At 38.5% G+C, this 16,990-nt stretch overlaps 1 protein-coding gene across 2 annotated transcripts; it reads right to left on the bottom strand.

Moving 5' to 3' along the window:
- Window positions 1–6,282: 6,282 nt before the first annotated feature.
- Window positions 6,283–16,974, bottom strand: LOC113676458 (uncharacterized). Of its 2 annotated transcripts, none has more exons than XM_089196357.1 (3): window positions 16,706–16,974; window positions 12,076–12,382; window positions 6,283–11,192 (listed from the first exon to the last, which is right to left on the bottom strand). In XM_089196357.1, the coding sequence occupies exons 2-3, from the start codon at window positions 12,207–12,209 to the stop codon at window positions 6,488–6,490; spliced, it is 4,839 nt and encodes a 1,612-aa protein (XP_089052483.1). In that variant the 5' UTR covers window positions 12,210–12,382; window positions 16,706–16,974; the 3' UTR covers window positions 6,283–6,487. The 2 variants fall into 2 exon arrangements, with proteins under 2 accessions (XP_089052483.1, XP_027048915.2); XM_027193114.2 differs by lacking the exon at window positions 16,706–16,974 and adding an exon at window positions 16,210–16,567.
- Window positions 16,975–16,990: the final 16 nt, after the last annotated feature.

Below are 16,990 nucleotides of genomic sequence, written 5' to 3'. Positions count from 1 at the left end.
AAGTCAAAGTTATAAAACGTTTTGGAAACATTTTTAAATTTGAGTTTGCTCAAGACTCTTTCAGTTAAACTGTTCCATGTTATTTGTTTCAATTGCTTAAATCAACCAAAATCTTCCGTAACCGAAAATTCAGAACTACAAAAGATAAAGCAGTTTTATTTTTCTTTTACTGTCCTCTGCTACGACGAAAGCAGGTAGAAAAAGAAGTTCTTTTGAAATCAGTAGAACTTGTAGATAATGCCCGAATATTGAGTTTTGTATTTTCAATCCCCCTTTGAGTTTGAAGATTGCTATAATTTGCCTTGTTGCATCTAAAGAGAAGCCTCTCAAGTACTGTTTTCATATGTAACACAGGAATATATGATATTACAAACACTTTTAAAAATTTCTAAAAGCACTTTCTCTATCCAGAACAAGTTATTGCCTTTTGATAACGAAATTTGTGTTAGAAGTTCAAATTTGGAGCAAATCTTTCAGAATTTGGTTTAGCTACGGGAGCTAAAAAACTTAACAATTTATTCCATGGCTCCATGTCTTTGAACCTGGGTTTATCTTGATTGACCTTCAATATTCATTATGATCTTTTAAGTTTCTCTAATTTGAGAAAAAAAAATGGTTGATAATTTTAGGAGCAATTAATTCCATCATTTGGGTTAGCTACAAGAGCTAAAACATTTCACAATTGTTAGCTTGTTGCTCCATGGTTTCATGTTTTAATTGGCCAATTTCTAAATAATCCTACAAAAACTCATCGCTTTAACTTTTCCGTACTGTCCTGTGTTTCAACGAAAGCAGTAGAAGAAGCATTCTCTTCAGATAACATAAGCTCTTAAAAATAATAGCATAAGGTGGCACTGTGTTACATCAACTTACCTAGAGGACAGTTTGAAATGAAATACTTCATGAAATATTTTGTAACAAAAATTTGTCACAGATGCGTTAACGAAACTGGTAACAAGGAAATTTCTGAATAAATCGTAGACATTTTGAACTTTCAGTTTGAAGATCTCCTCATAAACAGGGATCAAGCTTGATGGAATTATGTACATATGAAAACTAACAAACGACTTGAATGAAAGTAAGGAGGAATTTATCCTTGATCAATAGGTGAAAAAATGTCTTGACGTTAAAAGCACTTTGACTATTTTTCAATATTATTACAAATAAATTAAAACCTCATTTTAGAATTTGATGGACTCGTATATGCATTTAATCTAAATGACTTCCGAAGCAAGCAAAAGAAAATGACAATGAACCTAATCTCCAAAACAGCGCAACAGTTCTGATTTAAATTTTTCAAAATCCTATGGTGTTGAATAAATTCTAAATTTTTCGCCTTTTTCCTCAGCCTTAGCAGCACAAAGTTTTTGATTTCTCTGAATTCCCAGAAGCAAAGTTAGCTCTTTAGTATCACTGATTAAATTTTTTCTCCAACCGTGAATATCGCAAGACTTTGATCTAAATTTTGACCGTCTCGAATCCAAAAAATTTTAAGCCCCTCCTCTGTTAAAAGGAAAAATATCCTTATTATATATCCAAAACCTAAAATTCTATGAAAAATTTCCTCAGATTGATGATTGATTGATTTACTATCGCAAAGATCTGAATTCTGTTCTTAAAATTCTTAGATAAATCCAAATTTAATTTCAAGCACTAGCACCAAATTCAACTAAAAACAGCACAAATTCAAAATTTATTCTAAGACTTCTCAATCGAATATTCTATCGTGTCTCTGTAAGTAAGCCGTAAACCTTCAGTTTTTTTAGACGTAAAAATTCTAGGAATTTGCTTGCCTATTCTACCCGGGAAATCTTACTCTTTTCTTTTGGTTTATTATAGTCTTTGTTTTTTAGACAATAATAGCAAATTAATCTTAAGAAATGGCTTGTAATGATTCTATTTCAACGACATAAACTACATGAAAAAAGCCATATTTAAGCTATACTGCAAAAACCTAGGGCGAATGAAACGGTTTACAAGAAAATCCTAATCAAATTTTGCAAAACAGCACTAGCATTTTTTTTAAAATGGACCAAGCCTTCGACTCTGTCTTAATTTTCGATTTTCAGATTGTATCACAGTGCCACCCTAAAGATATCTCCTCCCTAGTAATGGATGTGGTGTTGCGACAACATGTGTGCATACTAAGACGACAAGCGATCAGGACAGAAGTATCGCCCCAGTTTTTACACTGCTCTTACAAAAGTTTTTCTCGTCTACAGTCAATTTCATTTTTTCCGAATTTGACTTGATCTATTCAAATATCCGACGTATATAACTCGATCGTTCAGCGTCTAAATTCCCTCTTACAAGTCGTCTGTAATGTTTGTGGGCTATTCCAAAAAATGCTGGCAGATGTTAAATATTTTCACAGCTTCTTACCAATAATTCAGTGTCCTTCATTCTTTTCTTTTTGGTTGAAACTCGATAAAAACGAACAATCGGAATGAATAAGGCCAAATTAATAAAGATCCCGTTGGAATTTAGGTTCTTTTACAGCCAGCATTTTTATTAAGATTTTAAAAGAGATGGAAGTGCCTATCTTTGGCGACCAGTGTTTTCATTCTTCGCTGATTCCGGTTTCCTCTATTGACTATTTCATCTTTTCCATCCTTTCCCTTCACAAAGGTAACTTTCCTATAAATAGAAGAAAAATATCAAAAGATCAGTAATTGAATAGACTCCAAAGCTAAACAAAGGGTGAAATTGTGATTACATTTTGTGTAACAAGACTCTAACAAGTATTCTTTCTTTAATTTGGTTTCACACAACGTAACAAAGACTGGACTCTAACGAAAATTGTCCAAACAGCCAAAGTTTATAATTCTACTCTTGGCAGTGTAGCAATTGCTTTTGTCAGATTCAAAACAATAAGTGACGTCGACGTTGTTCAGGAACGTAAAAGAGTTGTAGTGTAATACACTATATGGAATTTAACTAAGAAAGCTAGTACCACGTGTTCGGTTTTGCTTTTTGTACTGAGTTCAGAACATTTCGCTTTCAGTTTTTTTGACATTCATGAAGATTATTTTTCCTAACAAATGTATTCTCTAGACTAAGCTATTAAACAATTTTTTTTCAAAAATGAACCGGCCAAAACTTTGAATGAACACACATTAGCTTTTAACTGTCGAAATTCGTTGCCTTACTCCCATTTACTGAACAAAACCATATAGCGTTCTCGGCAAAATAAAGGTCATATTTATCTTAAACGATGCTTACCTTCAGTATTAGCTCATAACTTCAAGTTTTAGTCCATAAATCCATCTACTTGTCAAGGAGTACATCCACGAGGATGGAACATACGTCTCCTCGCATCAACGACTAACGTGGTTTGCTGTGATTTCTCGAATTTGCATACATGTGGTTCAACAGTAACAGCCAATCACTAAGAAATACGTCACACAATTTATTCCCACGCTTTTAAAGGTAGCGAATCCCAAGTCCAAGGAAAAATTATGTTAGACGTGTCAGATTTTTTTTAATACAATAGTGTTTGTGAGATTTATAGGAAAGAAATGGCCGTCTAAATCTGAATGTCTTCAAAAAACTAAAACAGAAAATAATGTAGAGAAAAAAGTCCTAAACTTCGGGCGGTTAAAATGTGATTTTTGTTGTTACAGGGAAAAAAAACAATGAAACAAACAATAAAGATAAGAAAAAAGAGGAAGCGACTTGTCCACCTTCTTTGGTCTTGGCGCTCACTGTGCCATATTTATCCAATCAAGCTATGAGAACAAGTGTCGATTCTGACGCCTGATTTTAGGTGGGTATTTTGACATTGGTTTCACGTGCACCTTTGGCGTGCATTTGAAGATAACAGGCTATTTCATATTTTAATCGAATTGTCTGATTAAAAGTTAGTCAGTTTAATTTGACAATTAAATTTCAAGATAAAAAATGTTTTGTGAGATTTTTTGTTAAACTGAGACTGGCTCCCTTTTATGTGTCTGTAAAAAATAGTGAATCAACCCAGTTTGAAATGGCAAGAATTTGTATTTGTAAGATAAATACGCACATTTTAGTGCCATGTATAAAGTCGGTAAAAAAACAGGTGATGGAAATCAAATGCCTGTATCGTAATTCAATTTCTTTAGATAATTGGCATGGTCGTAATACGAATGTTGATAAATACATAACCTAAAAATGGAAAGACTAGTTCTTGCTATCAACCGACTTTTCATCAAAGGATACGAATTAAACAAGCAATTTCAGCACCCGTAATTTTAGGGGGATGAAAAAAAAAAATAGGACCAAACTGGCATCGATCTAGATATCTCCGCCATGCTGACGAAATGCTGTACCATCTGAGCCGTGGAGACTTACGAACAGAGTGTGGGTATTTTAACAGTGCCATTAAACTAGATAGAATTACCTCATAGGCGTAAATTTCGATGTTGAATTTATTTTTCTCACGAATAATTGACGCTGTCACAGTGTTCTAGGTATCTCCGAGCTTTGGGTATCCCTGTAACCAAAACACTAGTGTTTTGTTATCCCCTCTGTGGACACCCAAAATGCTAAAAATGAAATTAAATAGGAGACTGGGGCAAAATGCTAAAAGTCAATTAAATGGGAGACTGGGGCAAGTAACAGGAGGCTGGGGCAACGCCCAAAGTGAATTAGATGGGAGACTGGGGCAAGCAATAAGGGAATCCTCCGAGGGGATACCCAAAACACTGTGACAACACTTTGGTCTGATCATCTGTCTGTTTGACAAAACCGCGTCCTAAACAATCCTCAATTTAACTGAACCGTAAACCCGAACATCTATTTTTGTGAACGGCGTCAAGAGGGCCAGCAGCAAACAGTGGATGGACGTTTATTAAATCAACCCCGTCATAGAAATAGCCCGAGGCTCGCTGATTGCGTAAAACCTTGGTTTGAGTTAGACCTCGAGTAATAGGACCGAGTAGAGTCCAATTCGGTCTGTAATCATTCAAGAGGTGACAAAATCGGACGACAGCGCAGCGGAAGCCCGTATCGTTTATCACGAGTTGAACGACACGAAGTCTGATTTCAAATTACTCATAAAAATTACATTTCGAAGAAAAGAAGAATAGCCGAGTTAAGAAAGAAAGAGAAAATTTGCAGGAAGACTTACAAAGTTTTTGTCCGATAACTGTCAGCTACAACTTTGAATGTGATTGGCTGATTGAACTTTCCGATAACAAATTCTCCGACAACAAACTCTCTGATAACAATTTGATAGGTAAATTAGTGGAAAATAGAAGTTTTTTTAAAAACACACACAATCAATTGCTATGATTAAGTTTGGAATAGTGCTGTTTAACATCGTTGTCTAAGTATGTAGGGATAATACGTTTATTACACTCACTTCCATGGATGAAATCTTCTTTCGGAACATGATCTGGTACTAACGGACAGATCAATCGAGAAAGCGTTGCTAAAAATAATCAGACTTCCGACATGGTTTGATGCTACTCTGGTTTAAAGATTTAATGAATGTAACCAAAGAAGTTACAATTCGTAGACCCAACGTTTCGACACTCCCGTCTAGTGCCTTCATCAAAGGTGATCTAAACGTTGCAACAAGAGGTCCTTTTATACGATCACTAATTAGCTGCCTTTTTTCTGACGAGGTGAAAATAGGCGTCTGGAAGTAAGCCGCCATCATCACAATTTAAAGATTTATTTTTGGAACTGAAGTGCAAAAATGACATGATAACCTTTTGGTAAAAATCCTTAGTCGAGTGACAACAAGAACGACGTTTTAGAAGACAGATATTCACAGACAAAAAAAAAAACAAAAAAAAAAAAAATTTCACACGTACTCCGGCGAACTCTCGGTATGTTGCACACATTTGACTACGAGAAGTTGCATTGGTCTACACGACCACCCTCAAGAAAATCATGGTGAAAGTTCCAGAACACTTCCAAGGATCTTAAAGCTCGAAAACGAGAAAACAAAGGTACGAGTCCCAAAGAGGAAGCTTTGACAACTGATGACACTCTTTCTTTCCAAGTGCACTAAGCGCAGTACTTCCTTTCTGGCGAAGTCGGTCCCACGATTCGTAAAAAAAAAAAAAAGATGAAAAAAAGAACATCAACGTTAGCGCACCGCGCGGAACTCTGGGAGTGAGCCGCATGAAAAGTAGCCTCCTCACAGAGTACCGCGCTGCGCGCTCGCATCATTTTTTCCCTTAAATTCATGTTTTGACTTGCGCAACGGACTTCGCCGAAAAGGAGGGACTGCTCGTAGTCTAAGCTCCTTGAAACAAGCGAGACAAACTAACCTCCAAAAACTAATAGAGCACACCATTTTTGTCAGAATTAAATTGTTCTAATTCTCCATCTAAAATGTTACGCGTTTCACAGCATCAAGAAAAAAAACCCTAAGTTTCACTGCTCGTCAGAATTACACGACACACAAGAAAATAGAAAGTTTAAATGAGGTTCTTAACTCTCAAAGTTCTAAACATAAAGAAAATCTAGCAATAGAAAAGTTGCTCATTTTGCAGTCTTTTCAGTCAAAAAACTCGTGCGCATGTACAGTCTTTTTATGAACACGAAGAGAACTGGGTTGAGTAAAGGTCTTGTTACACAAATCACACACGAAAGGTCTCTCTCCTGTGTGTGTTCTGATGTGCGACTTCAATGCACCGCGGTCAGCAAAAGCCGAGGGGCATGCCGGACATGGGTACGGTTTCTCACCGGTATGACATCTCACGTGACGCTTCAAACCGCTTGAGTGCGTGAACTTTTTGAAGCAGTGACTGCAGGAGTAAGGCCGCTGACCGGTGTGTATGCGGACGTGAACGTGAAGGCTGCTGTAGGAGCTAAAGTTTTTGTGACAGTGTTTACAAAGATATTTCTTTCTTTTAGTCTTTGGGGCAGACTCTTCAGATGTGTCTGGGGGCGTTCCTTTCTTGACCTCTGTCGCAGTGTCATTTTCTCTTACGTAATTATCATCTGTTTTTTGCGGAGAATTGTTCTCTTCTAGTGTTCCATTGATCTTTGGAACACTATCGAGTTCAAGCGATCGATCTGTACTCGGAAATCCTCCAACTTCTGAGGACTCGTTCGACCTTGTTTCGCTGCGCATTTCTGATTTAGTGTCGGATTGTTTCGGTGAGCTTTGCTCTCTTGATCCAACTCTACCACTTTGTTTAAAACTACACAAAATTCTCGCTGTATCATGCTCTTCTAAGTCTCTGTGAGGTGAAACACTCGGTTGATCGACAGGTTCGGTCTCCATCTTTGTTTCTATCTCGTTCAACGGAGATTTCGTCGTATCTCCTTTTTCGCTTGTCTCCATTTTCTCGGGTTTTTCATCGTTCAACTCCTCGTCACTTGCCCATCCATTCTGGTCTTTGTGCGTCTTCATGTGAGAGCGCAGATATCTCGTCTGAATGAATCCTTTGCCACATACTCCACACTTGTGCGGTCGGTCCTCAGTGTGCGTCATCTTGTGGTAGTAATATGAGCTGTAATAAGGAAAACACCGACCACAAAGCTCGCATTTGTGAGGCTTAAAACCTGTATGGCTCCGAGTATGGATTTCTAGTTTTCGGTGATGATCAAACGTTTTACTGCACAATGAGCAGCAGTAGCGACCTTCTTTGTCAACCACGGCGTGCGAGGAGATATGATGCTCGAGTTTCTTGCCATTACTAAACGACTGGCCGCACACGAAGCAGAAATTTGTACCATCGTGTTCCTCACTTCTCTCACCATTGGGCTTATCATTGGATATGCTGCCTTGATGTTTCAGGTCGTTGCTTAGCTTGTCTTGCTGAAGGGAGGTTTTACGAGGTAACTTCTTCGTTAATTCTTCCGGGAGGGAATGGCGAAATTCCCCTCGGATATCCCTTCCGTTGGGGTCAACCAGTCGGGTTGTTTCCTCGGTTGAAGCAGTGTCTTGCACAGCTAAAGTTACATTCAGCTCACGCCGAATTACCGTCTCACCCTCGTGGGAGGTAAGCGGCACGCTGTTACGGGCGGTTAACTTAAGACGTTTTCTCTGTATCGCCAGCAGCTCGTCTCCTCCTTCGTGAGACATCAAGTGTTCCAGGAACTCTGAGCGACTGGAGAAATTCTTTTCGCAGCGGAGACACTGGAGCTCCTGGGATGAACCATGATAGCAGTCTAGATGAATCTTGAGCAGTTTCTTGTGGCCAAAGTAAATGCCACAGTGGTGGCACGAGAAGTCACGTGGATGTCTTCGCCTTGGTCGATACGCTTCGTTAAGCTGGCGGGAGCGCCCTGGGGAAGTGACGGGATGATCTGCATTTTCAGCTCTTGGAGGACTTTTCTTTGCAAGATTTGAAATTTTTGGTGTCTCTGACATCAACTGCTGGTGCTCCTGTGGTGTCAGTTGAGTTCCGAGTTCAGGCGCACTGGCCCTTCTTTTGAGAGACAGGGAATGAAGCAGCGCCTCTTTGGTAATGTTGTTGATGCTCTCGCGAGTTGGAAGCTCGCGATGGTCTTGAGCGCCGTCTTGTAATGGGCCTAGAGGAGCTGTTCTTTCTTCCAGTTTGACTTTAGGCGTCAAGGCAGGGAAAGGTGTCCGGTGATATCCGAAGGCTGAATTAGCAGACACTGTACGTGTAACAGGCTGATGAGCTCTCCTGAATTTCACACCTGGATGCTGGAGGGCTGAATTAAGTGACGCTGTACGAGTGACGGGCGGATGGCCCCGCCTTGCGCTTACGTCTGATTGTAGAAGGGCTGAATTAGCTGATGCTGTACGAGAAAGGGGCGGGTAAACTCTTCTCAAACTTACTTCTGATGGTAGGAGGGCTGTATTATCTGACGCTGTACGTGAAAGGGGCGGGTGAAGTCTTCTTAAACTCATTTCTGGCGGTAGAAGGGCTGAATTAGCTGATGCTGTACGGGAAAGGGGTTGGTGAACCTTTCTATATCCCGATTCTGACTGCTGAGAGAAATTTGACGTGAATTTCGGATACACCACAGGGATAAGTGGTGGGGGAGCCCCAATCGGCAGGCCTTCTCTCTTGCCCCTACTTAGCCCCAGGAATATATTTTTGGTGAGGTCGTAAGCTCTGTTGGTCCTTCCAAACGTGGAGAATGCGGAAAACCGATTGTTTAGAGCGTCTGTTTTGGGCATCCTCTCCACTGCATCGTGGTTTAGTTTTGCAGCTGACGAGAAGGCTTGTAATTCTTCTGGAACACGTCGTTGATCACGTAAATTTTCATCTCGTTCCATTGTCTCGCGGGATTTCGGAAGGAAGATCCTTGTTTTCGCTTCTGGACCCACTAAGAAAGGCTTCTCGTCTTCGTGCGAATCTGTCGAGGAACTAGTTTCCTTTTTGTGATGGCGAAACGGGCCTAAAGTTGTGGGAAACCGTTGCTCAGCGTACAAACGCAAATCATCCACACCACTTTTCATCGAGTCATCGTAAGAGGAAACATCTCCTTGCTGTTTTGTCTGACATTTGTCCTTCGAAACTTCACTGTTACGCCCAGAGTCAGATTCTGAATGATTTTCTTTCTTCGAGCAGTCTTCATTGGCAGTTTCTTCAGTAGTCACACCACTCGGAATTCGCCGGAGACTATTCGGTTTCCTTTGTCTGTCTTTGGAATTTTCGAGTGAGGTTTCGTGTGATGTTACATGGCTGACGAATTCCGGGCGGTTGTCGAACGATTTTCCACAGTAGTAGCATTGTAGCAAGTCTAACGAACTGTGGTAGGAGTTCATGTGAATCTTTAACAAGTTCTTATGTTCAAAGTACAGTCCACACTCGTTGCAGTGAGGTTTCTTATGACAAGTGTTCAAATGAGTTCTAAGCTCTCGCGAGTCGGGGAATGTCTCGCTACACATCGTACAGGGAACGCTCACATCACGAGCATGATCTTCCTGATGAGACGGACTTGTTCGATTAGCTTCGGAGACAGCCTTATTGTCCGTCAAATCTTCATCTTGTCGGAGACTGACGAATTCCTTATCATCTTGGACATTGTCTCTTTTCCTCGCCTCCATTTTAATAAGCAAGCTGGATTTTAGCTTATCAACCACATGATTTTCTGTACTCGTTTTGTCGCTGTCTCCTTTTTGATGGGAGATCAAATGATGCAAGTACTCCATTTTTGTGGAAAATTCCTCTTGGCACCGATTACAACGTAGCGTCGGGCGCTTTGTTGAGTCAGCTCTGTGAATACTTGACTCAGAGTCACCGCTCTCATCCCCAGACAGCGTGGACGAATAAGACCCAGCGGGTGATTCCGGGCTTCCTTCGGGACTATCATCCAAATCGGGCGAGCCGGTACGTTCAGCAACATAAGATGGATATGACTCGACAGGGGCATCTTCGAGATCTTCTACTTTTCGCTTTAAATTTTCTCGTGGAAATGTAAAAGGTAGTGGAATGCCAGAGAAGCTCCTGGTTGTAACGATGACCGACGACCGCCGCGGTTGATAGGGCGTCTGATGATAATCAACGGCTGAAGTACACAATCCATTCACCATGTCTTTCACGGGTGGTGAAGCTGTTTGCTTTTCGGGAGAAGATGGTGGTGTTTTCTGTTGAAGCTCAGGTTGTAATTTTTGTTGTGAAACTGAGGTTTTAGTTTTCCTTTCCTCGCTTTCCATTGCCTTTTCAGTGTCGCTGTCTCGTGTATCACCCTCTGTATTACCGTCTTCCTTTATATCACTTGTACCGCGTGACGTTGCTTCACCATCGCTCTCCAGGCTCTGGTCCTCATCCTCCCATTCATTAGCGAAGAAGCCATTATTCTGATCGTGTTCAGTCTTTACAACGGTGTGTTCAGCCTCCACTGCGGTATTTTTCAATTCCATATCCTCATCCTCAGTTTTCATTTCTTCACCAATCTGTTGATGAGGTGAACTCACAGCCAACTTTGTTCCTTTGCTCTCGACCTTGTGGTAATGCTCCATATGTAAACGCAATAGTTTGTCGTGGTCGAATTTCAGACCGCAAGCCACACAAACCGGTTCAGAGTGGTGCGCTCTAATGTGAAGTTTCAGAACATTGGGGTGCTCGAATATGTCTTTGCACCTCGGACAGCGCACCTTTACATTGTGATGAACTCGCATGTGAATGTGGAGGAGGTTCGCGTGCTCGAATTCCTCGTGGCACGTGCCGCATTTGAGAACGTGGCGAGTGGCGTTTTCATGCTGCTTGACTTCGTGAATCTTAAGGGCGCGTGACGAGGCGAAGCTCTTACTGCAGTGAGCGCACATCCACATACTAAAGAAAGAAACAACAGGCAAATGTGAGCGCAAAAGAAAGGTGTTCTATCATCTGCTAGTTGTTTGGATCTCACTCCTCCCTCTCTTTCCTTTGGATTCCTTTTTCCCTTTCCCTCTTCACAACCCGCCTCATCCAGTAGGTTTACTTTAAGCGGATTAACAATGTAACAAAAATGTAGCAATCTGAGAAGCCATTAAACTAGTCTACGACGGTAAATTGCTGTACATAGTGAGTAGGAAGAGTAAACAAGTCATTCATAATCTATTTTTTTTGTAAAGAACACAACAATAAATGTGAATGCTGAGCAGTATAACATGAAGTAATTATGGAATCTTTAAGTCTGAGGTTAGGGCAAGGCAACTAACGCCAAATTAATTCCTCATTGAATAGAACTTGGTGCAAAGATTGTTTCATCACCAAATTTATCAGCCCAACATTTCAGCTATTAACTCAGCATAAAGGGAAAAAATAATATCCAATGGCAAAAATATCATTCAAGTTCACAACTGGCAGTGTTACTTTACCTAAAAATGATCAACTTTACTTTCAACAGTAATCCAAGTCAGCTGAGTAATTGTTTCATGATCAATAAAATTGCAACAGCAAATTCCTTATATTTTACATTTAGTGATTTAGTGCTTAAAACAAGAGAGGACACTGACTTCAGGAACACCGCACTGATCAGTTTGGATAAAAATGTTCCTTGATCACATAATCTATCACCTCATTTGCATTGAATGGTGGTTGAACAAAGCAAAGTTAACCAAAATGTTCCTTGGTTTGACTATCACACAATGTAAAACCATCAGTGAAAACATGGGAAATCACCTGAACAGCCATTTCAGAGGAAAACTTTTACTACAACCATTCTGCAACTTACCGACAACATTCTGTAAAGTTATGCATCTTCATGTCACTCATGTTTTCCTTCTGAGCCTTTTTTCCAAATGATTCAATATTGCTGGCCATGGTTAAATGTTTCATACTTGCTTGTTCTATATCATTGCAGGCCATTATGTAATAAGCAGATCGTTATCCTTTGACAGAGGTGTTCTTCAGTGTTAAGTAATAATTCTTTTGAAATCAAATTACTGACAGAAGTTCCTTTGTTGAAATCACTGTCCAACGACACATCAATCTTGCATCCCCCAGATTGTTAAACAGTAAGTGCTGTACAAGGCCTCGACCTGCAATATCAAAAGAAACATTAATATAGGCATAACAGATGAATCTTATTCACACTGGCAATTAAAAGCAAAAAACTTTCCCTAAAAGTTTGAAAACTTAGAGGAATTCTGAGTTTCTGGCATTTTACATTACATTTGAAAATAACAAGACAATTTTAAACCTACCACAATCATGAAAAATCTTAAGTTAGAGTAAGGTGTGAATCAAAACGATTTTGCAAAAATAGAATTGATTGAGTACAGATACAATATAGTTCTTTCATAAAACATCACGTCACATGTATTATCACATGAAAAACCTAATAATGCTCATATGATAGTCATCAAAGCTGCAAAATTTCGAAAGCATTTTGTGCTAAAAATGCAGAGTATCATTTTACTTGAAATCCTGGCTAATCTATACAGCATGCACATATAAATTGACTGTTGAAAGATTATATTCAAAAATAGAAATAGCCACAGGTTATCAATATCACTCAGCAGCTGTGAATATTTTTTATTTTCGTTTCATGTATGCTCATCAGATCACATATTAATTAGTTGTCACAAGTGGGCCATAAAATATACTATTAGCAGTTTGAAATGAAAAGTATCTAAACACATTATAACAAAACAAAAGCATAACCCAGAACACTAGAGGAAATATTCTAAGTGAACTAAATTTTGCACCAGGTTTTCAATGGGAGTCTTTGCCGACATTTTAATCCAGTCTGCATTTAAGTATGCCCTCTAGCATACACGTGTATTAACAACTAAATATTCATGACATCAATAAATCAGACAATATTGAAGACCCAGGATTACAAACAATGCACCTTTATAAATCATGTTTCCAATATAGCTATTAATTATTATAATCATTAGTTTGTATCCTTGTTACCATGTGAACATAAATACATACATATACATGGTCACACTCTTCCACATCAACACAAGTACTGATGTCATAAGCAACTCAATCACCTTCCTTTAACATCTCTTAAACGACAAGTTTTGGGCTTATGACATTATTTTGTGTTAAATGTTCCAGCATTTTTTACATCTTCATCTTCCCACAAATTAATCACACGTTTTGAAGACAGTTACATTGTGAAACAGAGCCAAACAGACATGAGGATTTCATACTCTTACCAATATCTAATAATTCTGTTTTTCTATACAGTGGCTTCGTTTCCATGGCATAACATTGATTCTGATGGTTACCTCAACTTTCTCCTACAGAAATCTCCCAACAATAGTAATTATAACCATTTCCAATTATTAAATTTTATATAATCCTAATACAAGAGCAATGGATGTTTAATACAACTTCTATATACAGTAGTTGGGTGTTATCACGTTATATGATATTAAGCAACATCAGTTGAAAATCAAGTGCTTGACCATGAGCCAACTACAATGCAAGCTGTCAATTTCTGCATCAATGGTGTCTAACTTTTGTTCCAGTTCTTAACCACTTCACTCCCGAGATCTGGTTGTTTGTTTTCCCTCTAGCTGCTATATGCTCCTTGTTAATCAGTTGGGAGAATTTGGTGTTAGATCAAGATAAAAACTTGGATCTGATAAGTTTGAGTATTCTCAATGCCTTTTTGCTGGATTATGTGTTCATATTAAAGGGAAATGTTGAACATAAATCACTTATGGGAGTTATAGGGCTGAGAGGTACATGTGCTCCTTTCCCTAAACAGTGGTCCATCTAGTAAAGGGATGGTAGGAGCAACTTGTACTTGTACTGTATTGATTTAAAATAACAAAAATTGGAAGGATGATCAAAATGCAACAAGTTACACAGCTTAAACTGAATGAATGTGTGGCTGAAAACATTTTAACAGTCCATTTTAGTATGTTAAGAAAATCAGAGTTAAAAGAAATGATTCCATTCATATATTGCGATTTGATGTCATTAACTTAGCTCTGGTAGGTCAATTTGCTCTGTGAATTTCTTATTCCAGCTTGATTAAAGGAAAATGCTCAAGAGACACATCATGTTTAGCCATATAATTTTTCTTTATCATTGGCAAGCAATCTGAATGGCTGATAATACTATTCTATGTAACAAGTATCTCACAATAGCATGTTTCTATAAACAAAGATATAAAGTGATTTAGGTGGATATTTTTTTTTTATATGTACAGTTAATAATGGCAAAAAAAAAAATGAAAATGGATTGCCCACATATATATCTATATCCCTTCCAAATACTATCATTGTATAATATTGTTCAGGAAAAAACATATACCATGTTTACCTCCCTGGAGCAATCATGAGTTTTTCTAGATGGAAATATAAAATTTCAATTTCAAAGTTGTTTCTTGCTAACCTCACATTTTTATGGAAATCTACATTTCACAACAATTTGAAAGAAATTTGAAAGAAATTAAATATGCATTCCTACATCTGTTAAATGTATTGGACAATGACATCCACATTAAGTAACAATTGAATGAGAAATGGTTTCTTCAGTTTGTATTGATGGTAATATACCTTTTTTTCATTGAGGACACATGCAATGACATGTATGACTTCTGAAGCTGTAAATTCTTAAAATGCTTTTAACTCACATTTTAGGAAAGAATCATACTTTATAGATCTGTAAAAAGATTAATGGAAAACTAAATGTTATCCCCAAGACATATTTTCATTATAGCTGGAAGCAGTCTAACCGAATGGAGAATTAGCTTATAACAAAATTTAAATATTAAATCATGATGTAAGTATACATTTTAATCATCACTTCAAAACACTTGTCTAAAATTAGTCCATCCACTCAAGAAATGTCTTCGAACCACTTTCAGTAACTGAATTACCATATGTTAAGTTGCCCTAATCCTCGCTTCTAACATTTATTTGATATTTTCTCTACGAAAGTCGTTCAATATTGAATCAGTCAAAAATATATATTCTTCACATGGTAAACAAGCCTGAGGGTTGAAAATTAGCGGCCTTTTGTCAAAAACTGGCTGACTCCGAATTCTTTTGGGGAGCGACTGCTAACATTTGCCGAACAGAACAGTCGAATGGATCTTCACAAGCAAAGCGAATATTACTGACAACAAGTCAAGAACTCTTCTGCGGTATCTAATATGATTTTCACCACCAAAGGCTGACAAAATCACTTAAGCATGCACTTGGCTTACGAGAAAGCACAGTCATGGAAGATCGAATTTAATGCTGTAAATCCGTAGGCTTTACACGTACTGTAATACCTTAGACAGTAACACGAGTCTTGTGATTAGATTTCAATTAGGAGAATTATAAACGCCAGTGGAACACTTTCTATTTATTCAAATGAGCGTCAGCTATTACGTACAAGCTGCAATAACTCTCGTGCCGTCTCGGAATATCAAAGGTCGCAGATCTAGATCTGGCACTTCAGTTTTAATATTCTCAGCTGTTTGTTAAAGGCCTCGATGGATTTTGTAAAGTTATCGTCACGCTAACGAACAAGGTTTTCATTTATTCCAGTCAAATAAGAAGCCTATAGAGCCGTCCTCCTTTCTTTTCAAGAATAGACCTTGCGTCAACCAGTAAAACGACGAGGACTTTTCTCGGACAACACAGCCGCTCGAGGATGCGCCTTTAATTTCCTCTGCAGGTTAGAAACAATTACTCGGTCCTTCAAACGGAGCTCGGTAACACTCTGAAGGAAAGCCACTGCCTTTCTTCTCTAAGCCAAAATAATTGCGACAATGTGGAGTAAAAAAAATTTACCGGAGGTCACAGATTCAATTCATCGAGGGAAATGACATCACCTACAACATCGATCCTTCACTATTACACATATAAAATGGCGCGTTGAACTCGACAACGAGATCAGTTAAACTTACCAAGCAATCCTTCCCTTTAGACCATGACCTCTATAGATAGTAAACACTTTCAAGGCGGCTAGTAATTCGTATGTTGATTAAAACTGACGGAGCGAAAGAAAACCGTTCGCCAGTGTCCAAACCTATTGAATTTCGAAAACTGTGACTTCATCAAATGTAAATGAGGCTGTGATGACGTGTTTCATGTGGAATCTAGGCGTCAAAATTATTTTGGTGGTTTCAATTTACTACGATCGTGACGGAAGTGGACAGCGTAATGATTAAGTAGTTACAGAAAGCTCTCTTCAACCACACAGGGTGCTAGACATGTACCACTTCAATCAGAAATATCCTGAATAACATCTGACAGCAAAAAGATCAGCTTTCTTTGCCTTCTATTCATCAACCGTAACGAAATTTTCCAGATCAATCTAGACATCGAAATCGTGCACCGAATTAATGTTCTACATTTAAATCATTATGCAGTGTGAAAAAAAGAAGAGAAAAATTGACTAACCTATGACAACGTATGGCACAAAAGGCTTCTAAAAAAACACTTCCTCTTTAATATAATGACGTGAAGCTGCGATTGCTATAAAATTCGTCTTGAAGAAATGCATTTAAATCTTTTACCCCGACGTTCACTTCAGGATTGTTTCGCAGATAGAGATAAGAAAACTTTGCACTTTCGTGATAAGAATTTCGTCCAAACCCAGGTCAAATTCACTTAAAATAGGGGGAAACGCTTCCGATAGTTCTTCGTCGCGACACTTTTGCTCATCTGCCTGGAAGCAAAAATAAT

The sequence above is a fragment of the Pocillopora damicornis genome, chromosome 2 (assembly GCF_964200805.1).
Source record: "Pocillopora damicornis chromosome 2, jaPocDami1.2, whole genome shotgun sequence".
Classification (NCBI taxonomy): Eukaryota; Metazoa; Cnidaria; class Anthozoa; order Scleractinia; family Pocilloporidae; genus Pocillopora; species Pocillopora damicornis.
This window is presented reverse-complemented; position numbering and strand designations above follow the sequence as displayed.